General features: G+C 41.5%; 1 protein-coding gene across 19 annotated transcripts in view; it reads right to left on the reverse strand.

Moving 5' to 3' along the window:
• The window catches only part of DTNB (dystrobrevin beta), a 238,861-nt gene that overhangs the window by 133,947 nt on the left and 78,852 nt on the right, over positions 1–26,062 (reverse strand). For all 19 annotated transcript variants that reach the window (XR_009615314.3, XM_078444896.2, XM_078444895.2 and 16 more), the window contains 2 exons: positions 23,633–23,738; positions 19,422–19,588 (listed from right to left, as the gene is read on the reverse strand). Coding sequence is in view for 18 of the 19 variants with exons in the window: in XM_078444896.2 (XP_078301022.1) it covers positions 19,422–19,588; positions 23,633–23,738 (273 nt within the window). In the remaining variant the exon portion in view is untranslated. The remainder of the gene's footprint in view (positions 1–19,421; positions 19,589–23,632; positions 23,739–26,062) is intronic.

The raw sequence follows: 26,062 nt of genomic DNA on the forward strand, positions 1-26,062 counted from the left end.
CATAGACTGAGCGGACAGTTCTCTGGCTCAAAAGCAGTGACAGGTTGCATGGCAAAATAGAAAAGGTGACCAATACTTCAGGTTTCAGCAAACAAAGGGTCTAGTCAGCTAAAACAAAAAGAAGCAGAGCACCGAGTACTATGGAAGTAGACTGACAGGCAGTCAGGGCCCCAGGAAAGAGAGGCTGGAGGGCAGAAAGCATGGGGCGAAAGAACCCAGAAGACCTGCCATGTGCTTCTGTGCACAGCAGCGCTGTCCGGAGCCTGGAATGTAACAGGTACTAGAAATGTTTATTGAAGGATCACCAGGGCAGAGGGCTCTTTGCCTGGCTTAGATCACCACCCGTATGACTACACCTGGTCACCCAATACCTGCAGAGACTTTCACAAATACTGCCACAAGTCGAGGCAGGAGTCAATTAACAGCATCCATGAGGCAGACATGCCAAAGTCAGGACCGAAGACCACCACCACCACTATTACCTAACACTGCTCTCAAATAGCTTCTCAAACTTGCCTGAAGATTAAAAGAAGAAATCCTGGGGTACTCGTTATAAAAATAAAACAAAACAAGGCAGATTCTTTTGCCTCAACCCAGACCTACTAAGATAAAATTCCCAGGCGTAGGGGCTTGGTACTTTGTATATTTAATAAGCTGCCCAGCAGTCTTTTCAGGCAAATTTGGGCAACCGCTACTCTAGAAGTTCCTAAGAAGGCAGAGGTTTGTTTGTTTGTTTTTGTTTTTTAAAGTTGTAACGATTGGAAAATTACTAAGTTAGTTTCCTCTAAGTGATACAGTTGTCTACTTAGAAGTGGAAGCAAACTGACTGAAACATTATTAGAAACATGTATTGAGAGAAAAGTCAGTAAGGCCTCAAGATGGAAATGTCTATTAGACCACTGAACACAGGAGTCCTAACCTGGATAAGAAGACTGGGCTGAAATTAAGAACTGCAGGAATCTATCCATGTCCGGGGGGATCATTTAAAAACCTAGAACTGTGTGAAAAATTCAGAGGGAGGGCACTGAAAGAGAAGAAAACACAGTTCAGGAGAGAATGCCAGGGAACACATATCTGGTTTATCAGAGGTAATCAAAGGTTTAATCAATAACACATGAACATTCCATAATTGAATACTTTGTAGTCACTAAGTGGACAGAGAATGTGAGGAATATACAATACACATGTATTAAACTTCTTTGCAGAAAAAGTTCTCCCCTAAATCTGCACCAACAGATCTCAGAAAGCACCAGACGACAATTCCTGATATATGTGAGTTCACGTAGAAACAGGCAATTCACATTGCTGGATCACATGGACCTCTGTAATTCTCTCCACACATGGAAGTAGGGTATACATTCTCCAGTTCCGCTCTGGTGGCCAGCTGTCAGAATCAGGAACGATCTAAAGCTGGACAAAGGGCTGTGGGAAGTCATGACCACCAAGAGGAGACCGCTCATTTGAAGAAGCCATTCGGGTTAAGTCATTCATTTCTCTACAGATGGAAAACCACCCTATCATCTCTTTGCTCTAAGAATATTCAGGCTGGTTGGAAAAAAAGTGCCTTATTGTTCATAAACTATACACCAATCCTTTCTTTGATAAGCATCCATCTTTCTAAACAGCTGGGTCCATTTCAAATATTCTGCTTTCAAAAACTCAGCACTTTTGCAGCTGTAAATGGATTTAAGAATAAATAGTGCATCCAAATATCATAGTAGAGTGGGGGCGATGTTCAGATGCTGAAAAAAGCAATATTTTAAACATCCCGATCAACCTATTGAAAATGTTGATAAATGCTGTCAGGATATCTCCAGCCTATTCCTTCTATCTCTCAGCTGGCACCAGAAAGTCCACAATTTCAGAGGGAGCTTGGTCAGTGAAGCAGTCAGCTGAGCCATCAGTCAGGAGAACTTCAGGGCCCTTCTCCCCAGACCTTCATACCACAGGGACAGGAGGAAAGATAGGCACCCAGAGCTCTGCAAGTGCCTAGCAAGGCTTCTCCCAACTAACACTCAGAGCGACAGCACCACGGTCTGCCTTGGACACTATCTGGGGCTGATTCCAGCACAACCTTTGTCATAAGGTTATCACACCATGCTTGTTCCACAAGAAATCCAAGACTCCCACTTAGATTCTCATAAGGCTCTGCAATACCCTTACATGACCCCATCTCACTAATCCTCACTCTCAAATCCTTCTACTTGTCTTCATAGTCCCCATCCCCCAAATCCCTTCTCTGGCAAAGAATCCTCTTCTCTGAGTCTTATTTCACCTTCTTGCCCTGGGAGGAAACCTGGCTTTCCCTGAGGGCTCAACTCCCCCCCACCCAACCAACCCTCCCCCCCTTCACAGCCATTCAAGATGCACCTGCTTTCTCTCTCACACCCTCAAACTGCTGGATCTCCAGCTGTGGATACGTGCTCCTAGAATCTCACTGCCACTCCCAGATCATTTTCTCTTTTTCTTAAAACCCCAATTTTGAATGTCACGTCATCGGACCAAAGCATCAAACATCCCTCTGTAGTGGAGTCCACCATTACGGCTGCCATAATTCTTGTTGATTCCAACATCCACATAGAATTGACCCTTCCCATATGCTAGTTATAGGGGGTTGAATGGTGGTCCCGAAGGATAAGTCCAACACCCTGATCTCTGGAACCTGAGAATATTACTCTATATGGCTAAAGAGTGAATGCTACCTCCTATGGCAAAATGCAATTAAGTTAAGGATCTTGTGACCGAAGAGTTTATCCTGGATTATCCGGTTGGCCCGTATGCAATTACCTGTATCCTCATAAAATAGACACACAAAGGAAAAGAGAAAGAAGAGGAAATGTGACCAATGAGGCTGTGACTGCGGTGACGCAGCCACAAATCAAGAAAAGCCACCAAAAGTGAGAAGAGACAAAGAATGGTGTGATGGTTAGTTTCATGTCAACTTGCTGGGCTACCGGGAGCCTAGATATTTGGTCAGATTTTGAGTGTTCCTGTGAGGGTGTTTTTAGATGGGATTAACATATACTCCCCTCCCTGCTATAAGTGGGCTTCATCCAATCAGTTTGAAGAGCTGAAGAGAAAAAAAGGCTGGCCCTCACCCGAATAAGAGAGTATTCCTCTGGCCAGTCTTTGAACTAGGACACTGGCTTTTTCCTGCCTTCAGACTTGAATCGCAACATCTGCTCTATCTGGGTCTGGAGGCTGCCAGCCTTCAAACCCAGACAGGACCTACATTATCAGTTCTACTGGTTTCCAGGACTTCAGACCCACACTGGCTCTACACCATCAGGTCTCCTGGGTCTCCAGCTTGCTGACTCATCATGCACATCCTGAGACTTGTCAGCCTCCATAATTGCATAAACCAATTCCTTATAATAAATCTTTACAGATAAATATATATATATATAGGTTCTGTTTCTCTGAAGAACTCTAATACAAATGGATCCTTCCCTAGAGTCTGCAGAGAGAGTGTGGCCCTGCTGACATCTTGATTTCAAATTTGTGGTGTCCAGAACTATGACAGAATAAACTCCTGCTTTAAGCTACCAAGTGAATAATAATGTGTTCTGGCACCTATAGGAAACTTATACACTGGGATTCCTGGAACTCACCTTCAACAACCTTTCCCTCACTCTACATCGGCCACCAGCCTCAGAGTCACATCCTGGCACATCTTATAGCCAATTACCGTACGTCACCTAAAATCTCAATTTCAAGTGCTTCATTCTCCTACAAACTTCTGTCTAGCTCACTCCTTCAACAGAACTTCAATGCCAGCAGGTCCACTACTCCACTGAGCCTACCACCTTCACATTGTTCCTTATCTAACCTCATGGCCTCATTTCTCCTTTAACCAACCTACACTCCATGGCCCATTATTATATTCATTTCTTTGCATACTCTCCAACCCCTCTTGCCAGCTCTTCCTTTGTCAGACTCTCTGTCGAAACCCCAACTTTATCCACTCTGCTCCTTTACCCTCTACACACTGGGGAAGTAAATACACAACTATGCTGACTGGTCTGACTTTGGATTTTATAACCACCAACCTCAAGTTAGTCATTCCAATCTCAGTTTAAATGTCATCTCTTCAAAAAGGCTTTCCCTGACCAGGTTAAAAAAAAATAATAACAGCTTTATTGAGATATAATTTACATACCACAAAGTTCACCCTTTTAATATTACAATTCAGTGGTTTTTAGTATACCAAAAGAGTTATACCACCATAACTAATATGTCATTTCAGAACATCTTCTTCACCCCAAAAAAGAAATCCAATACTCATTGGCAGTCAACCCCCATTCCTCCCTTTCCTCAGCCCTTGGCAACCACTTCTCTGTCTCTTTGCATTTGCCGATCCAGATAAATTTCAGATAAATAGAATCCTACAATATGTGACATTTTGTATCTGTCTTCTTTCACCTGGCATAGTTTCAAGGTTCATCTATGTTTTAGCATGTATCAGTACTTCATTTATTTTTATTGTCTAATAATATTTCATTATATTGACATACATTTTTTTATCCGTTTGTCAGTTGACCAATATTTGGATTATCTCCACTTTTTAGCTATTCTGAATAATGTTGCTATGAACACTCATATACAAGTGTATGTGTGGACATGTATTTTCTCCCAAAGGACAATTTTCACCTAGAAGTGTTGGACCACATCATAACTCTGTTTAACATTCTGAAAGGGACACCTGGGTGGCTCAATAGGTTAAGCGTCGGATTTTGGCTCAGGTCTGTGATTTTGATCTCGCGGTCTGTGAGTTCGAGCCCTGCAGCGTCAGGCTCTGTGTTGACAGCTCAGAGCCTGGAGCCTGCTTCAGATTCTGTGTCTCCCCATCTCTGCCTTTCCTCCACCCCCACTTACACTCTGTCTCTCTCAAAAATAAACATTAAAAAATTTTAAAACAAACAAACATTCTGGGGAACTACCAAACTGTTTTCCACAATGGAAAAATTTTACATTCCCACCAGCAGTGTACCGGGGTTCCTGTTTCTTCACACCCTCATTAACACTAGTTATTGTCAGTTTTTTCTTATTTTAACCACTGTAGTGGATATGAAGTGGCATGTGATGGTGGGTTTGATTAGATATTTCCCTAATGACTTAACGAGGTTGAGCATCTTTTCATGGGTTTATTGGCCATTTGTATATCTTCTTTGGAGAAATGTCTATTCAGACCTTTTACCCATTTCCCCCCCAAAGTTACCTTACTTTTTTTTTTTCATTACAAAAACACATGACAGAAAATTGGCCATCTCACTTCAGTAGTATTAAGTATATTCACACTGTTGTGAAACACGTCTCCAGAACTTGTTCATCTTGCGAATCTGAAACTGATTACACGACTCTCCTTCTTTCTTTCCCCCACCCCCAGCTCCTGGTAACCACCACTCTACTTTCCCTATACCCATGTTTAAATTGGGTTATTTGGTGGTTTTGTTGAGTTCGAAGAGTTCTTTATAATTCTGGATACAAGTCCCTTATCAGGTAAGTGATTTGCAAGTATTTGCTCCTTTTCAGTGAGTTGTCTTTTTACTTTCTTGCTGGTATCCTTTGAAGCAGCAACTTTGTCATTTCAATGAAGTCCAATTTATCTATTTTTCTTCTGTTGCTTGTACTTTTAGTGTCACATCCAGAAGGTGCAGCATATCCCAAGGTCGTGAAAATCTATGCCTGTGTTTTGTTCTAAGAGTTTCCTGTTTGTAGCTCTTACATTTAGGTCTCTAATCCATTTTGAGTTAATTTTTTATATGGTATAAGGTAGGCGTCTGGTTTCATTCTTTTGCATGTGGATATCCAATTGTCCCAGCACCATATCTTGAAAAGCCTATTTTTCCCCTCCTGAATGGTCTTATCACCCTTATTGAAAATCTATTGACAACAAATGTAAGAGCTTATTTTTGGACTGTCAACCCTATTTCATTAATCTATACATCTACCCTCATGCAAGTACTACACTGTCTTGATTACTGTTTTACTGATAATATAGGTTTTGGAGTCAGGAAGTATTGAGTCCTCCAACTGTGTTCTTTTTCAAGATTGCTTTGGCTATTTTGGGCCCCTTGCATATCCATATGCATTTAGGATCAGCTTATAGGGTTATGTAAAGACGCAGCTGAGATTTTCATGGAAATCGCATTGAATCTGTAGATAAATTTAGGGAGTACTGTCATCTTAACAATATTGAGTCTTTTGATCTATAAATGTGTAGGCTTTTCTATTTACTTAGGTCTTCTTTAATTACTTTCAATGATGTTTCATAGTTTTCACTGTACGTTTGCTATGCAGCAGGTACCTAAAAAGAATTCGTTATGGGAGTTCCTGTCTACTGGCTTTTGTTTTCTCTGTGTGGTAAGAAAGGAGGTCATCCTTTGAAAGAGAGGGAAGAGTGGGGGTAGATGGTTTTTAACAAATGGAGTTTTTTATTCCTACACAACTTTAATTGACTATTGCCAAGAATGGAAAGCAAGGTGATCAGAGCAATGTGATAGGACTGCACTACTGAGAATCAATACAAAGTTGGGGATCATGAATTTATGCTAATACTAGTCAGCCCTTTTGTATGGCTTTCTCCAGAAGTACTTAGGAGAAAGCAGACAGATTTAAGTCATCCATGAATTTAGTTGACAGAGATATGGATAAAAAATCACCGGACAGTGGAGTTTATGGTACAGGAAGGAAGCGCTGTATCTAAAATGGTAAGGAGAAAAGAAAAATGAGAGGACTGAACGAAAGCAGACAGGTCAATGGAACAGAGGTTGGAAGACATGAGGGACGGTCTTAGGGAGAGATGATGAACAAGTCAGCTGGAACGACAACGGGTACCAACACAGAATGGGGTGTCTAAATCAGTGGTTTTCAAGTAGAGCAGGTGGAGTTGGCAAAAGGGTCCAGGTGGAAGTGAGGGAGTGGATGTCTGAGGCTCAGTGGAGGAGAAGACAGAGTTGGGGAAGTCAAGAAACTGTGTGGCCAGGGTCTTAAAAGATCTGACTATACAGATACCGAAACCAACCAAGAGGTGACCATAATTCTGGTACTAATCCATACAGGGGTGAAGGAAAATGACCAGAAAGTCAGGGGCTAACTGCAGTCAGGAAAGAAGAAGGGGGCTGGAGTTAAAATGGCATGAGCCTCAAGGCAGTATCCTGCTTCTTGTCGTTGTTTGATCCAAGAGATTCAGGGTGTGATGGGCTAGAAGTGGAAGGTGGAAAGCAAGGAAGAAAATAACCAGGATGAGTAGTAGGATATGCAGAATTCTAAGGTGACTCTCAGCAACCCTTGTCCTCATCAAATGTCTCCCCTTTGAGCGTCTTTGGAACCTGTGAGTATGATGAACTATCACTCCTTTGACTATGTTACAGGGACATTACCCTGATGGGTTTGATCCAATCGGGTGAGCCCTTTAAAAGGAGCATTTTTTCTGGCTAGCTACAGAAAAGAAAGTCGGGGATATGTGCTCCAGTAGGCTTGGAAGAAAGCAAATGTCCGTTCTGTAAGCTGATATGGGGCCACATGGCAAGGAACTGCAGGTGGCCTCTGAGGAGAGTCATCCCTGGCTGGAAACTAGCAGGAAAATGGGGACCTCGATACCACATCTGCAACAAAATGAGTTCTGCCAACAACCAGTGAGCTGGCATGAGGACCTCCCAGTACTGATGATAACCACAGCCTGAGCTGACACCTTGAATTCAGCCCAGGAAGACCTAGAGAATCTAGTCATGTCATTGCCTGGACTCCTGACATACAGAAACTAAAATAACAAATTTCTGCTTTAAGCTGCTAACTTTGTGTTATTTGTTATGCAGTAACAGGACACCAAAACAGTGTCCATAAACTGTTTACCCAGGAAATCCCAGCCTATGCATGTCGTCCCTGAATAAAGAATAGTGCCCCCTTTCACTCTCAAGTAAGTCTGCTTTATATGATAAATTATATAGCCACCTTAACAATAATTTCACTTCCCAACCCCTTAAAACTCACAGATGTGAGAGAATAAACAGCTACCACCTGAAGGGATGCAGGAGAAGGGGACGTTCTAGAGGAGAGTCAACCTCAATTAAGACGGAGGTGAAAGAAAAGTTTCAAGAAGCAGTAAAAGTGAGGGCAGCTTGCTGATTACAGCAGGGGTTTTTTTGGTTTTTGTTTTTTGAGAGAGAGAGAGAGACAGAGAGAGAGAGAGAGAGTGAGCAAACAGGGGAAGGGCAGAGGGAGAGAAAGAGAATCCCAAGGAGGCTCCACGCCCAGCATGGAGCCCAACTTGGAGCTCAATCTCATGACTGTGAGACCATGACCTGAGCTGAGATCCAGTCAGACACCTGACCAACTGAGCCACCCAGGCGCCCCAGGAGCAGCAGTTCTAAAGGTTCTTGAGATGTGGAGAACTGTAAGAAGGATGGGGGGGGGGGGGGAGGGTGGGCAATGAATCACCAACAGATCACGATTGGAATGGCAGTGCCATGCAAAAGAGCAAGGCCAGACAGCTTCAATGGTGACAGCGACTCATGAACACGAGGTGGGAGCTATGGTGGACACAGTTTCAGCAGCTCCTCTGAGGACTGTGGGACGTTGGGCTAAATGCCTCATTTACAGATTTTGTTCGGAATGTCTTCATGTATTTGCCTTACCTCATGTTGTAACTTGCCACAAGTGGGGATATTGCCCTATGCCTTTGAAAAAACCAATTCTTCTAAAAAGGAACTTTCATGCACTGCTGGTGGGAGATGAGCTGGTGCAACCACTGTGGAAAACAGCATGGACGCTGCACAACAAATTAAAAATAGAATTATTATATGATCCAATAATTCCACTACCAGGTATTTACCCAAAGAAAACGAAAACACTAACTCAAAAAGATAACACGCATCCCTACATTTATTGCACCATTATTTACAATAGTCAAATTTTGGAAGCAACCCAAGTGCCTATCAACAGATGAATGGATAAAGAATATGTGGTATATAGATACAATGAAATATTACTCAGCCATAATAAAGAATGAAGAATAAAGAACACCATTTGCAACAACATGGATGGATCTAGACAGCATAATGCTATGTGAAATAAGTCAGAGAAAGAAATACTATATGATGTCACTCATACATGGAATTTAAGAAACAAAACAAACGAACAAGGGGAAAAAAAGAGACAAACAAAACAACAGACTCTTAACTCTGGAGAACAAACTGGTGGTTACCCGAGGGGAGGTGGGTGAGGAGAGGGGCAAAATAGGTGAAGGGGATTAAGAGGACAATTAAGATGATCACTGAGTGAGGTATAAAGTTGTTGACTCACTGATTGTACACCTGAAACTCATACAACACTGTATGTTAACTGCACTTGAATTTTAAAAAATTAAAAAAAATTTTAAAGCCTCCTGCCTAGTTTTACACTCTGTACAAAGGAGTTATTTAATTATGATGTGACTATTTGGAACTGGGCAGAAGTGTATCAAGAGGCACGGCATACCTTCTTCTCGCTGAATGCATATTCTCTCAGAATTCAAGAGATGTGAGGAGAGGTGCACTAGTCACAGGAGAATTAAATACCTGACAGAGGTCTTGGTCTCTGACAACAGAATATGTTCTGAGTCAGTAAGTAAATTATTTAATATCACTAACGCTCAAACAAGTATCCTAGACACGTGTGTTGCCTGTTAATATTTATTTTTTAAAAAGATGCAATAATGTTAACAGATTGCTAAACAAATCCAAGTACTTCCTTATTTATAGATTTTTGAAGAACAAGAGAAGTAACTTTGTTCAGAGGTGGAGTCTGCCCTCTGCTGGGAAGAAAGGCAAAACTTCCGCATATTCCATATTACGTAACTGCCTCTACTGAGGCACTCAGCTAAACAAATGGTAGCTGTGCTACAAGTGTATTTTGTATAAACACACACACACACACACACACACACACACACACACACACACTTCCTGCCAAGTGGAAATCAGTCAAATACCTCTTGGTAAAGTGAAGACCAGGGTAAGCAGAGATCTGAATGTAAAGCACAGGGAAGGTCAGGAAATGGCTTCTTTCTAGCCCTCCTCATATATCTAGAAAGGGTTAAGAGTTTCTCTTTGGGAAAATGGAAAAGTTCCAGACAGATGGTGGTGATGGTTGCACAATAATATGAATGTGCTGAATGCCAGTGAAGTGGACACCTAAAAAGAGATAAAATGTAAATTTTATGTTGTACATATTTCACAGTAACTGAAAGACAGAGATGAGAGATAGAGGAAGAGGAAGAGGGGGAGGAAAAGAGGGAGGGAAGGATGCATACAGTAAATCAGAAAAGCATGGATGCCCAACCAAGGAAAATGAAGGTCAGGGTTAAGATCATTAAACAGGGATTAAAAACAACAGCACTATATTTGAAATACTTTAAAAGACTTTCTCCAAATCTGAATCATTTAAATAAGGGAATAAAAGTCCCAGTAAACATTATGCATCGTTGTTTTAACAAAGTGCTCTTACACTGGGTGTTGTATGGAAACCAATTTGACAGTAAATTTCATATATTAAAAAATAAAAAAAAATAAAAAATAAAAAAAAAAATAACAAAGTGCTCTTTTAAAAAGCCTAACTTTGTAGAAAAATAGGGTAGTCTCTATGGCTGAATTAACCATTTAAACAGAAATGCTTGGTTCAGGTCGTAAGGCTTTCCTCCTGTGTGGCAGACTTGGATGCACGGCTGGGTGTCCTTTCATTCACCCATTTAACAGATCCTTACTGAGCATTAACTATAGGCCAGGAAATTATTTCCAAACATAACTGCACCGTCCCACTCACCACACCACACATGCTCCTTGTGATGGGACTTTACCCCCACCACCGCCACCAGCATCCTCTCCCTCCCCTGAGCTGGACTGGCCCTAGTGCCTTGACACTGTAACCAACAGAAGTTGGCAGAATGTGGCTGAGTGACTTCCACAGCTCAGGCAGAAAAGGCCTGACGGGTTTCCCCTAGTCCTCTTGGAACACTTGGTTCTCCAGATGCTCCCTCAGGGGATGCTGTCTCTGAAAACACCGCCACCATGCTGCGGAAAGCAGAGGCCATGTTCAGAGGCCACACAGGTGGCTCCAGTCTACAGTGTGGCTGAGTCCAGCCTTCTAACCATCCCAGGGCAGACACTGGCCAAGCGAGTGAAGAAGCACCCACCCCACTGGTACTTCAGTCATCCAGCAGAGACCTCAGAGGTCATGGAGCAGGGACAACCCAGCCCCCCTGCCCTATTCAAACTCCTGACACCAAACCCATGGGTGAAATAAAATGGTTGTTCTTTGGGAGCGTCTGAGTGGCTCAGTCGGTTAAGCGTCCGATTTCAGCTCAGGTCATGATCTCACGGTTCGTGAATTCGAGCCCCGCGTCGGGCTCTGTGCTGACAGCTCCGAGACTGGAGCCCGCTTCAGATTCTGTGTCTCCCTCTGTCTGCCCCTCCGCTGCTTGCACTCTGTCTCTCGCATTGTGTCAAAAATAAATAATAAGACGTTAAAAAAAAATGGTTGTTTTATGTGACCAGTTTGGCAGTGGTTTATTTTGTAGCAACTGAAATACTGTACGTGCAGGCCTCCTAATGGCAAGGTTACTTGAAATATGACCCAAGACCAAGAGAAGATGACGACTATATCCTTGCAAACTGGAATATAAAAATCCATACTGATTCCATGGCCCACTGTCTTATTTCCATGTGGAGGACCTTCTCTGGAGGACCCCAGCAGGTGGTCACTCTCTGCCCCTCCCTCCTCGGACCAGACTGGTTGGTTCTAGAGAAGGAATGAACATGCTAGCTCAGCCTCGTTCCCTCCCCTGTTTGCTGGTATCCGCAAGCTCTACAGAAAGCAAACATGCTTCTCTGCTCCCAGAGCCATGAGCCTCCAGGCTCCGCTGCGTGCTGGGAAGGCCCACCTTGGGTTGGCTTATATTCATTTCAGGGGCTACTGGCAGTCCATTATTTCCTCACAGTTAAAACCACCTTCTCGAACAGACTGCCATGTGCCCAACTTCTGGCTGCAATTGTGAGTGGGGAAAAGTGAAGTGGGATTAATGGAGTCTCCTAAAATCCTGCTAAGAACTGCTATTAGAAAAAAAGTCTTAGGGGGCTCAGTCAGTTAAGCATCCAACTCTTGATTTCAGCTCAGATCATGATCCCGGAGTCAGGGAATCAAGCCCGGCATTGTGCTCTGCACTGAGCATGGAGCCTGCTTGGGATTTCCTCTGCCCCTCTCTGCTGCTTGCGCTTTCTCTCAAAAGAAAAGAAAAGGAAGAGAAGAGAAGAGAAGAGAAGAGAAGAGAAGAGAAGAGAAGAGAAGAGGGAAAAGAAAAGAAAAAAGGAGGAAAGGAAAGGAAAGGAAAGGAAAAAAGAAAAAAGAAAGGAAAAGAAAGGAAGAAACGAGAAGGAAGGAAGGAAGGAAGGAAGGAAAGAACGAAAGAAAGAAAGAAAGAAAGAAAGAAAGAAAGGTTAGAAATAGATATTCACTGACAGTTGTCTATACTCTCTGTCTCCATCTCTCTCCCCTCTCCCTCTTGCACCCACTTGCGTCGGGTTTTGTCCCCACCACTCCACAGAAACTGTTCTTGCAAGACCACCTCTACATTGTTAGATGAGGGGCCACTTCTCAATCTTCTCCCTTGACTGTCACAGCACTGGACACAGAGGATCAATCCCTCCTCCTCAAAACACCCTTCACGCATAGTCCAGAACACCACCGTCTCCTGGCTTTCACCTTGTGTCACTGTTCACAGGTTCCTCCTCTTCTCCAAGATCTCTTAATGATGAGCCCTGAGGGCAGTTCTCATTCCTCTTCTCTTCTTTCTTCTCGCCTCTATCTCCACTCACTTGGTGGTACTGTTCAGTTGCATGGCTTTACATACCAACCACTTGCCAATGACCCCCAAGCTGACATCTCTATCTCAGACTTCTTTATGTTTAGACTCATATGCCATGGCCTATCCAACAACTCCCTATGTCTAGTAAGCAACTTAAATCCAACTGAACTGAATTCCCAGAGTGAACTCTCAATCCTAACCTCTACATGTACTCCATCCACAGCTGTCTCATCTCAGCTGATGACAATTCCATCCTTCTAGCTGTTTAGGACAAAATCTTCACTCCTGTCTTCTCACAAGCCACATCCAACGCATTAGGCAGATTCAGAAAGTAAATTCTAGTTCTACCCTTGTCACCACCTCTACTGCTACCATCCTACCGTATCTTGTTTTGATTACTGCAGTTATCTCTCCTGAAATGCTCTTTCTGCTTCTATCTTTTCCTCCCACTTTACTCTTTACATGTTATCCAGACTGATCATTTTAAAAGATAAATCAAGCCATGCCATTCCTCTACTCAAAACCCTATGGACTCACATTCTGGGGTAAGTGGGTGGCTCAGCTGGTTGAGCGTCCAACTATTCTTTTTTAGTGTTTATTTATTTTGAGAGAGAGAGAGAGAGAGAGAGAGAGAGAGAGAGAGAGGCAGGCACTGAGAGGGGGAGAGAAAGAATCCCAGCAATGTCTGTGCTGTCAGCACAAAGCCCAACACAGGGCTTGATCTCACCAACTGTGAGGTCATGACCTGAGCTGATATCAAGAGTTGGATGCTTAACTGACTGAGCTACCTGGATGCCCAGAGCACCTGACTCTTCAATTTGGCTCTAGTCATGGTCTCAGGATCCCGGGATCCTGAGTCAGGCTCTGTGTTGAATGTGGAGCCTGCCTGGGATTCTCTCACTCCCTCTCTTTCTGCCCCTACCCTACTCATATTCATTCGTTCTCTCTCTCTCTCTCTCTCTCTCTCTCTCTCTCTCTCTCTCTCTCTCTCTTTCCCGTAAAAAAAATAAAGACTCCTCATTCCACTAGAGTTAAGGCCAACATCCTTATTATGGTCAGAAAGGCCCTTGTGAGCTGTCCTCCTTTCCTATAGACCTCCTCCTGTTCACTCCACTCTGGCCACATAAGCTTCTCTGCTGTTCCCTGAACTCAGAAACACACTCCTACTCACAGGATTCATGCTGAAAATGCCTCCTCTTCCCCAGATGTCTACTATCATACACCAAAGACTCTGTTCAAATCTCACTTTCTCAACAAGGCCTCTATGACCCTATACTCTGGATTCTGCTTTTTGATTTCTTGTTCATGTGCAAGTCTAGTGTAAATTGGCAGAGGGGCTCTGATCCATCTACTAGATACCCAGCTCCCTTTCATTCAAGGGCTTCTGCCGCTATTACTTTCTTCGAAGATCATTCCATGTGGCCAATGTCTAGTGGGAGTGGGAAGGGTAAAGAGAAGATGAGACACATCTGCTTTAAACAGCCGTGACCCAGAAGTAACACAGATCACCTGCAAACAAATCCCACTGGTCAGAACAAGTCATATGGCCCTGTCAGGCTGCAAGGATGACGGGCTAGATCATCCAGGTACAGGTCCAGGAAGAAAAGCAAAACATGGATATAGATAAGTACTTGTGATCACAAAATATGTTTCCTCCCTTTTCCTGCAAACAAAACACACTCAAACCTCTCCAAAAAGAAAATGTGAAGCACCACTCAGTCAGTGCATCTAAAGACAAGTCCAGGACGTCTGGGTCTATCACAGTCTTCTTCATCAGGATCATGCGTAGCTCCAAATGATGGACCCTATGAACGGATCGGGCAGATGATCCACACCCACCCTCCCCAGGCCCAACACACAATGGAGGAGCACAAGCACAAGGTTCTTCCTTATCTAATATCCTCCTTGGCAAAGTGGGCTCTGGCATGCCCTTCCTAGAGGCCGTACAGCCTTCACAGACCACCTCTTTCCAGAGCAAGTTCTGGGTCGTTAGAAAGTAGTCTTACAGTTAGAACAGTCAGGGGCTTGTTAAGTGCAGGCTCCTAGTTCCTTTGCCAATATATAATTCCCTCAAGGGGCGCCTGGGTGGCGCAGTCGGTTAAGCGTCCGACTTCAGCCAGGTCACGATCTCGCGGTCCGTGAGTTCGAGCCCCGCGTCAGGCTCTGGGTTGATGGCTCGGAGCCTGGAGCCTGTTTCCGATTCTGTGTCTCCCTCTCTCTCTGCCCCTCCCCCGTTCATGCTCTGTCTCTCTCTGTCCCAAAAATAAATAAAAAATGTTGAAAAAAAAAAAATTATAATTCCCTCAAAAACTTAGTAGGCCTTTGATCTATTTGTTTCCAGTCAGTTCCATGTGCCAGTAACCGCACACAAAGTCTTTTCCTGGACATCATTCTTAAGGCTGATTTATGTCTTTGCCTCCGTTCCTCTCGCTTTGAACTAACAGAAGCCACCTGGAGTCCAGATGAAACAACAGGTCAGCAGTTTCCAACGTTGGCTGCACGATGCAATCACTTGAGGGAACTTTTAAAAACTGTCTTATCTAGGTTTCATGTACCTTTGACCCATTAAATCAGAAGCTATGTAAGTGAGAGCAAGGTAATTCTGATGAACAGCCAAGAATGAGAACTCATGCCCTGATCCGATCTTTGCCATAGGACTGTCATCTTTCTTTGACTGAGAAGGTTCACTAGGCCTTTGTGGCTCAAAGCCTTTCTCAACTCTTACCTATTGCTCTCTAGGGTCTACAAGCAATCTGTTTTTCCTGTCACTGCTCCAACTGTCAGAACTTTCTCTATTCCCTTTCATTTTTTGCTTGGAAACTAGACAATTCTTTCTTAAGCTCATCTCTTTCGTGTAAGACCTAACAAAAGACAGTCAACACACACTCGCACTTCAGTCCTTTCCAACATTTGACCCAGAGCTCAGGTGGCAAGAAGTGGACCTTCTAAGTTATTATGGATGACAAATTTAGCCACTGGCCACCACTGCATAACATAGATTTCTGTCCTTCCCACCTCCAACATTGGTGTCCTTATCAGGGTTACCTGACAGCTAAGCCAACAACACAAATCTCAAGGTTTTGCTGTAATAGAACTTACTTCCAGAACCAGCTACTACAGCCAACACTAAAACCTCAGTAGCTTAACGCAAGGTTTCTCTCTTGCTCCTAGCTCTCTTGATCAAAGTCAAGCAGGGGAGCAGGATATTCTTCTCCACCCATCATTCAAGGACCCAGTTTCCTTTCATTTATGGTTTCATCTTCCTCTGGGTCCTAATGAAGTTCTCTCCCCTAAGCTGTGGTAGAGAGGACAGAAAAGGCCCTCGGCTATTAATGGTCTTATTCTGGGAAGACACATATCACTCTGTTCACATTCCACTGATAACTGGTATTTACATGGTTTTTCTTAGATACAGGGAAGCTGAGAAATGTAGTCTAGATGCATGCCAAGCAAAAATGGGAAAAGAGCAATGTCAGTGAGCCCTCATGGTCTCTTTCACACCCCTTAAAATTCAAGCCCCACTGAGCAGGAATCTTTGTCTGGTTCTGTTCGTAGATGTATCTCATATGCCTGTAATAGTGCCTGGTACGCACAGCATGAGTTCAAATAATATCTTTTGAACGAATAATGAATGCACAGAATTAATCACCATATAGCATTTTCTTCTAAAGTAAAGTCAAATGAATGGATTGATGCATGACAGAATAATGAATTACATCGCATAGTTACTTAGACAAAATATTAAACTTTTGGAAAAATCAAAATAAACTTCCAAGCACCAATATAACACCTATCAAATCTACAATGCAAATTCATATACAAACTTGTTAAACGTACACTAAATTTATCCCTTGTGAACACAGAGAAATAGTTATTCAAATACTCGTATAAACACAGTGGGCAAATGTCAAAGAAATGACTATTAAAGAGATTACACATCTTTTTGTTAGTAGAAACTTCTTTACCCACATCAGTCTCAAAATTCATTCAGATCTTCCTCAAAGAGCAAGGGTATTATACATACAGAGTTCTAATCCTGAAAACAAGTCACACACACACACACACACACACACACACACACACTGCTAAAAAACTTTACCAGGATGCATCAATCACACATAATGCACATACTCATCAAAATTCAAAACAGACAGCAACTTCAAAATGATGCATGCGTATTGTTCATGATTTTTCTTGAAATCTTAAGTCACTATAACAAAAATAAATAAAATTTAAAAAACAACAAAGCTGAAATAAAAATAACAACAAATGGGGATATGACTTACTACACAAGAGTGTTATGAGAATCAAGCAAAAGCACAAAAATTCACTGTGATTTCTGTACTTTATGTATGCTTTTGCTCAATGAAATAAAGCACAGGAAAACCTGCTTTGTAAATCATAAAGCAATATTCAGTCACTTATGTTTTAAAAAAATGTAAAATTCCCATTTCTAAAAGGGTTATAAATTAGCTAAATGAGCAAGTTCAAATTAAGATGAACAAGTTCCTCATTCTCTCTTTTTTAAATTTTTTTAATGTTTATTTATTTTGAAGGGGAGAAAGACAGAGTGTGAGCGGGGGAGGGGCAGAGAGAGAGGGGGAGACACAGAATCTGAAGCAGGCTCCAGGCTCTGAGCTGTCAGCACAGAGCCTGATGTGGGGCTCAACCCACAAACCGCAAGATCATGACCTGAGCCGAAGTTGGACGCCTAACTGACTGAGCTACCCAGGCACCCCAAGCTCCTCATTCTCTAGCCCAACATGTAGATGAGAATTGTCAAAAGAAACATCCCAATGAATCCAATCATTACAAAAGGTAACAGAGCAAAGAGCTATCTCAGTGCTGAGAGTTAGACTCTAAACAAAAAACAGTGGGAAAAACATTAACAAATCATTTACCACCAAGCGACACTTGTACTTTAAGAAAGGGAAAAGCAACAACTTGGAAATCTATAAATTATCTCTATTCAATGAAAAAGGGAAGAGACTACTACGTTGTATTTTTTTCCTTTGCTTGTTTAAAAAATTTTTAAATAATCACTCCTCAACCAAAAACAATATTAGAATTTACAACACAACAAAACCCCAGATAGGATGTTCAGTTTAACACAAATTTTATGGTTAAGTATAACTGAAAACCTATCTGATAAAACAAAAAACAAAAAACAAAAACTACCTCTAACATGTCAGAGATGTAGGAAGTAAAGTGCACACGTGGATTGAAAGTTGTTCTTTTTTTTTTTTTTTTTTTTAACTAATCCCTGATATGAACTTACCTTCTTTTTGTTCTTGGTTGAGTTTTAAAAAGACTAATTAGAAAAAAGGGAAAGAAAAAAAAAATCCTGATTATTGAAGCTTTCTAAATACTTAAAGTCCAGTAGGATGACCAAGGGTAAGAACCTAAATCCTGAATTACACTTATGACACTCTATATGTTCTACCCTTTAGCAAACCAACCAACCAACCAACAAATGAAAACCAGAGGGAAAAGTTTTTAAAACAACTTTTTGGAAATAAAAGTATGGCATTTTGTGGGGGTTGCCTGGGTGGCTCAGTCGGTTGCGTACCTGACTTCGGCTCAGGTCATAATCTCATGGTTCATGAGTTCAAGTCCCACATCGGGCTCTCTGCAGTCAGTGAACAGACTACACTGTCCTCCTGTTTCTCTGCCCCTCCCTGCTCCCCACCCCTCTCTCTCTCTCTCTCTCTCGAAAATAAACATTAAAAAAATATATGGCATTTTTAAGACTCTGAAAATAAATTGAGAGACAGGAAGAAAAATGATTGATGCTAAGCTTGTTGCATGATTTGTAAACACTATAGGAAAATCACACATCAACCTCCACCCAAATACTGTTACTTAAAAGACTACTTTTGGGGCGCCTGGGTGGCGCAGTCGGTTAAGCGTCCGACTTCAGCTCAGGTCACGATCTCGCGGTCTGTGAGTTCGAGCCCCGCGTCGGGCTCTGGGCTGATGGCTCAGAGCCTGGAGCCTGCTTCCGATTCTGTGTCTCCTTCTCTCTCTGCCCCTCCCCCCTTCATGCTCTGTCTCTCTCTGTCTCAAAAATAAATAAACGTTAAAAAAAATTTTTTTTTAATAAAAATAAAAGACTACTTTTGAAAATAAGGACACTGATGTGGCAACTGTAAAATACAGTATTTCCCCAACTTCAGAGAGACAAAATTAACCCTTTTATTTCATGCAGCTTTCTTTACCCCATTTAAGCCCTACAGACGTGAAGAAAATATGCTTTAAAAAAAAGAACTTTCAATCCCACGTAAAGCTCAGAGAGGAAGCTTTGGGAGAATACCCTTTGCACAGTTTTAAAATAAGAAGACACTTCTCGCTTACTTTTCCATTTCAACTGTAATAATACCTCCAGCTCCTGAAACTTTAAAGATTCTGCTTTTAAAATCAGGTGATGAAGCGCAACACGCTCGCAACCCATCCCAAGTGTTGGCACCTAGATCTGACTGCACCACGTCCCTCTTTGCCAGGGACCTATCGGGAGACCCTCCTGGTGCTGTTGGCGATGAAAGAGGAACAGCGGGGGACCCGGACTGACACACGAAGCAGTTACCCAGGAGGAGTGCTCCTTCATCTGGTGTTGGTTGCTGTGGGGGCCGCTGGCGTGGCCACGCCAAAAGCAGTTTTGGCAGAGCTGGTAGTTGTGGCACTGCTGGCATCGGTACCGGAAGCCCATCATACTCTCACACCGGCAATAGGAGCACTCCACGGGGTGGAAGACTTGTGGCAGGCAGACAGCAGGGCAGGGGAGAAGGGGCGGGAGAGGAGGAGAAGCAAGTTATCTTACTTTCACTCGGAGAGTCAAGTCAATACACTGGAAAACCACACCTAATGCAAAAAAGCAAAAGTGAAAACAACACTAACACTGAAAACTCTGAAGCGTCTCCTAGTTAACTGAGCCGCCATTTACTAGAATAAGGGGGGAAAACAATAAATGAGAAAAGTTTTTCAAGTTACAATATTATATTCCAGGGGTGCCCGGTGGCTTAATAGGTTAAGCCTCTAACTCTTGATACAGGCTTAGTCCGTGACCTCCTGGCGGTGACACTGAGCCCCCTGTCGGGCTCCACTCTGAGCATGGAACCTGCTGAGACTGTCTCCCTCCCTCTCTGCCCCTCCCCTGCTCATGTGTTGCATGTGCACACGCGCTTGCTCGCTCTCTCTCAAAATAAATAAACATTAAAGAGAAGACTATTACATTCCAATTCACCTTAGAAAATAACCAATTTGTTTAAAACGAGACTCATGCTTCTCAAATTCAGATAAATATATAAGAAGAGAAACTTTCAGTCTAAAATTTATTTTTCAAACCCATTGCTTTTTAAAGAGATTTATCATTGTCAGCTGTACAGGCATTTGTTTCCTTTGCTAATAACACCTGGAATGATATACTATGGGTCTCTATTACCTGAAAATGGTATTTTACACAGCACCTTCAACTGAAGGCCTTCAAATGTTGGCTGAACTAAATGCTACAACATGCCTGGGCACAAGTTTGTGGTTACTGGTAAAAAAAGTAAGGCTAGACATATTGCCATGTTAGTTTTAGGTAAGAGTTCTAAGTAGCAAAACAGTAAAATAAAGTACTCTAGACCAACAAAGCAGCGGGGATTTGGAGGAAGGGAATCTTAGGGACCTGTCACCCTTTTCTCCGTTCATACAGCATGTCACCTTATGCAAACCTGTCAGGTAACAGTCAGGATTCATAGAGATTGCTGGGATTCTCTTACAGCCTGAACATCCAGTTCACTGAGTGGGAAGTGGGCAATGCATAACTGTATATTAAAGACAGTTGTTTATTCTTTTAAGTGTTGGTAACATAATTGTTCCCTCTGGCAATTCAATTCTGAACACAAGAAATGGAAGTCAATAGGAAAAGGGCATATAGTATTCAAATCTTCATTTGAATAACTCTTTCTAGCAATATGTATACAAATCCAATCTTATTTCAATAATAAGGGTTTTGGGGGCGCCTGGGTGGCTCAGGCGGTTATGCATCTGACTTTGGCTCAGGTCACGATCTCACAGTTCGTGAGTTCAAGTCCTACTTCAGGTAAGCTTGAACCCCACATCAGGTGAGCTACAGCCCCACTTCGAGTGAGCCCCACATCTCTCTCCCTCTCTCTCTGCCCCTCGCTCACTTGCACCCTCTCTCTCTCTCAAAAAAATAAAATAAGGATTTTGGGTTCTGTTTCCAAAAATGTACATCAAGACTCAAGGGGGGGGGAAAAAAAGGAGCACTTGGTGAAGAAAACAATGTAACAAGATCATTAAAGACTATAAAAAGTAAAATCAGGAATAAGAACTCCAAAGGACATAATTCCTCTAAGAAATTCAAGCATTTTGTCATCAAGATATTTCTAAGGAATAATGAAAGTGCTGATAAGACTCTGTGCTCCAAATTAAAAGTATACAATCTAGTAAAGTTCCACCAAAGAACACTACTCTCAAATCAATCTGGAGCTAATATCAACACAGTCAACATCAGCATATCAGAATTTATAATTCTACATAACTTTCAGTTAATATTAAATAATATATAGGGGCACCTGGGTGGCTCAGTCGGTTGAGCGTCCGACTTCAGCTCAGGTCATGATCTCACGGCTCATGAGTTCGAGCCCCACATCGGGCTCTGTGCTGACAGCTCAGAGCCTGGAACATGCTTCAGATTCTGTGTCACCCTCTCTCTGACTCTCCCCCACTCATGCTCTGTCTCTCTTTCTCTCTCTCTCAAAAATAAACATTCAAAAAAATTAAAAATATATACATATTAAATATATGTATATTAATATTAAATTATCAAGTATATTCTGATAATCTTGGATGAATATGCATGTCTATGTGATTTTTCTTTTCTTCTACACCAGTCAAGAGCCAACACTTACATTAGACAGTATAAGGGGCTGACCAGATGGAAAGGAGAGCCAGAATAAGGAAAGGATCACCTATGTACTGGGTCAATTATAAATAAGATCAAGTTTTGGTAAAAGTATTCTTTTTGGAAGAATACATCATGTTGTACCTTCTTATATATTATATGCTTGGATTTTTCAATAAAAAAAGTGCAACTTCTGCTTAAGCAAATAGATATCTGTCCTTATTAATAGTAACTTCAATATGATTCCAGCGATGAATTCCATAGAAAAAGCCCAAACAACAACAAAAATACCATATAGAAATATATAGAAATACCATAATTTTAGAATTTACTTCCCACCATAAAAATTAAGATATGTAGATAAATGTTACCGTGATAAATAACATGTTTTATTTTTAAGATATTGCAATGAGTTCATACTATTTCTCTGTCGCTGAGGAAAATATCACTAACCTCATAAGAATGTAATCAACAAGTAATACACTATATACAAAGTAACAGTAAAATGTTCACAATGATAACAAAAAAATTAGAACAAAAGAGATTCTTTCTACTTGGCATAGCAAATACAAAATGATTTTATGAAAACAAATTGAATATAAAAGTACTAAAACACTTCAGGTTAAAAGTATTGCCTCCAAAAGAACTGATAATACTGTAATAATTTAACAGTATAAATCTCTATCCAAAAATCTTGTTAAAAAATTATTTAACTGTTTTAGTTTAGTCAAGAGATTCTAGACCTTTAATTAAATAATCCTGAATCTAAGGTACCTGTGAACTAAAGCCACAGTGGGGCAAAAGGCTGAGAGGTTTAAAAACAGAAGATATGGATGGGACAGAGAGAAGATAAAACGAGTATGGAAGTGTATTTCATTCTTACAAAGGGAAAAAGGGCTCTGCTTTTTAGCTCCTTTCACTTGTTACTGGTTCTCTTTGGTGGAATAAGATACAGGCAAAGGCCCGGAGAGGAAGGAGGGAGGTTACATAAAAAACTTCAGCCTTTCCTTTAACAAACTCAGACAACCTAAACAATGAGATAAATGGATAACAGCAGAAGAAAAAATTAAGAAGTTACTAAGAGATAACTGTCATTTTAAGCAAAACAGATTTAGTCAAATTCCTGGAAAAGATACCGAGAGTAATTCAAGGTAAAATAGTAAAGGAAGAAGTAAAGATGTATGAAGTACCAAATCCTACCTTAGCTATTCTCCTTGAAACTACTCTAAAAGCATTATAATTTTAGTGGGTGATACTGCATATATGCAATTTTTTAGAACTATGAATTTTATAAATTAAAGGAAAAAAGGAAGGCATAGGTAAATCAGGTCGGTTCAAGTAGAAAACAATCACCTGAAATCTCAGGGGGAAAAGCCAAGAGTGTGAACCACAAAGTTTGATATTACTATTTCTTGGTACCCTAAGTAATAAGTCCCCTTCCCTTACTTTTCTTTAAGAAATAAATATCCATCGAGGCGCCTGGGTGGTTCAGTAGGGTAAGTGTCTGACTTCACCTGTGTCTGACCTCACAGTTCATGGGTTCGAGCCCCGCATCGGACTCTGTGCTGACAGCTCAGAGCCTGGAGCCTGCTTCAGATTCTTTGTCTCCCTCTCGCTCTGCCCCTCCCCATTCATGTTCTGTCTGTCTGTCTCTCTCTCTTTCTCTCTCAAAAGTAAAATAAGCATTAAAAAAATAAATGAACTTGTAATTTAAAAAAAGAAAGAAATATCCCTCTTTTGAAAGCTAAAATCACAAATCCAAATGACAGAGTGACAACCAAAGTCAATTATAATTTTCAATGGTAATAGCTAAGGACATTACAAAATACTATCAGCTCGTGTATTTCCTATAGCACAAGAAACTGAATGATAAAAGTTCTGCTTACCATTCTCAACATGGGCAAGCCTATGCATGAGAGGTAGCCAGACAAGGCACTGGGGGGGAGGATCGGCCATCATTGTGTCTAAAAACATATTTAGCATGATCTTTTTCTGTAAAGAGAAGAAGAGCAAACATACTTTATATTATTAATGAATTCCAAAATTATGTTGATCTAGAATTCTCCCAACCAAGTTGTAATGAAATCCTTGTGAAGTTCCATAGCAAAATACAATATTTTACATTACTAGAGACAATGCAACATACTGTATGTCACTACAATAGTCACATGCATTTCCACACACATTATTTTGAGTCTTAAAACAACTGTACCAGGTAAATAGGTTAGGTATTATTACTAACTTCATATTACAGATGAGAAAATAAAGAAGCATTTATATGACTTGTGAAGGTCCTACTCAAACAGGACACAAAGCCAGCACAGGAACTCAGCTGTCCTTCAAACTACTATTTATGTTAACCAGTGAGGGAGACAGACATCCCACACCTTATTATAAAACAACATCAGTGAGGGACGCCTGGGTGGCTCAGGTGGTTAAGTGCCCGACTCTTGATTTTGGCTCAGGTCATAATCTCACCGTTCATGGAATCAAGCCCCAAGTCAGGCTCCCCACTGACAGTGTGGAGCCTGCTCGGGATTCTCTCTACCTCTCTTTCTGCTCCTCTCCCATGCTTGCTCTCGCTCGCTCTCTCTCTCAAAATAAAACAATAAATAAACATTAAAAAAATCAGTGAAAGCAGAACTACTCCATTTATTGTTTACCGTATCTCCAGCATTTCATAACATTGGTGTGTTATCACTAAATAAATACTGCAGTGAGGGGCAAACACTCTTAAACATCATTTAACAACTTTCTTGTACAGAAAGAAAGAAAGAAAACTAAAGGGAAGAATTGGATGAAATTAGAGCCTAAACATCCAATGTCCATCACTCCCCCCCCCCCCCTTACATCATCTCCCCAGCTAGACTGCATTTTTCTGTTTCATCTTTATTTCTCTCTTTTAAACAAATACATACGAAGCTTCCACTGTATGTGAAACACCGGTATAATTACATTCCACTGGATACAAAAAAATGAGAAAACAGTTTAGAAAAAATAGAGCCATGAGATATAGATAGAACAGATTATCAAAAATTTTCAAATTAATGAATTTTCCTTATTTCCTCTAACCCACAAAGCACCTTTCCTGCTTTGGAGACGGGAGAGCTCTATGATTATAACCTGGACACGGAGGCCCCCACTTCCAACTTTATTCCTAAAGAAGGGCAGAGGCAAAAGGGTGAACACAGGAGAGCAGGAGATACAGGCCCAGTAAGTAGTGCTTTTCTAATAAGCCCTGGTCTCACCATTCAGAGGGGGAGGGAATGAGGACCGGAGCACGTGGACACCAAAAGGCAGCCAGAATCTCACCTCACTCTCCCAAGTAACTACGTTCTCAGTCCCACCACCTTTTCTTGAGGTGAAAAACAGGGTATATGAAATGGAGTGTTTCCCCATAAAACTTTAAAATACTTTATTTCAGGAAGGAAAAAAAAAAAAAAAAAGGACACAATTGGTTAGAGCCGACTCAAAGATTTTGCCAGTATATTATAAAACAAGTGATTTTTACCACTAATCCGTTCACCTCAAATTGGAAGCAACAAGTGAAGGCACCGGGGTGGCTAGTCAGGAGGATGGCGGCCTCCAGCATTTGTATCTGATCCACCGCGACACCTTTGCAGTGATGGTTCCATCATGCAAACAGGAGACTACAGACTCACTTCTGTGTATCTTTTTGGCAAATATGAGAATCTTGGTTTCATTGTATGTAAATTGGAGATAATTCTTATCAAGAATAATCTTTAAAAAAAAAGAAACTGGTAAGTAGGGAACAGAAAAGGGAGGATAAAGTAGATGTAGAACAAGAAAGGCTTTTGCAATAAAACTCAAAAAAGATGAAGAAAGAGGAAGGAAAGCCTCAGATTCAGGACAGAGGCTGGAGGCCATCACTGAATTAAGGGAGGGAAGGGGCGAGCAAGAGGGCTGAATGAGGGTGATAATAGTAAGAACCTACCATACAAAGGCCCTTTATAGATACCCGTGTGTGGGTGAAATTTGAAAAATATCTACTCAATTAGGCTAAATAAAGTTTTCCAAAGTGTTTTCCATCTCAGGCATCCAAGTCCCTAACGTTTCTGACACCTCAGTGGAATCTCGGAGGAATGAGTGAACAACATTAAAAACAAAACCAGAAAGCCACCAAACATTTGAATGGAGGTCCAGATATAGAAAATGCCTCTTCCTATGGATATGCACATAACTGTAACAAAGCAACAAAAAAATGAAAAGTGTCCCCGTAACATTACTGAGAAAGAAGATACTAAGAAGTGTTTTTTAGCTAGCAAGAGGTAGGAACCAAAACTTAAATGTATGTT

This window comes from Panthera onca, chromosome A3, assembly GCF_046562875.1.
Source record: "Panthera onca isolate mPanOnc1 chromosome A3, mPanOnc1 haplotype 2, whole genome shotgun sequence".
Lineage (NCBI taxonomy): Eukaryota > Metazoa > Chordata > Mammalia > Carnivora > Felidae > Panthera > Panthera onca.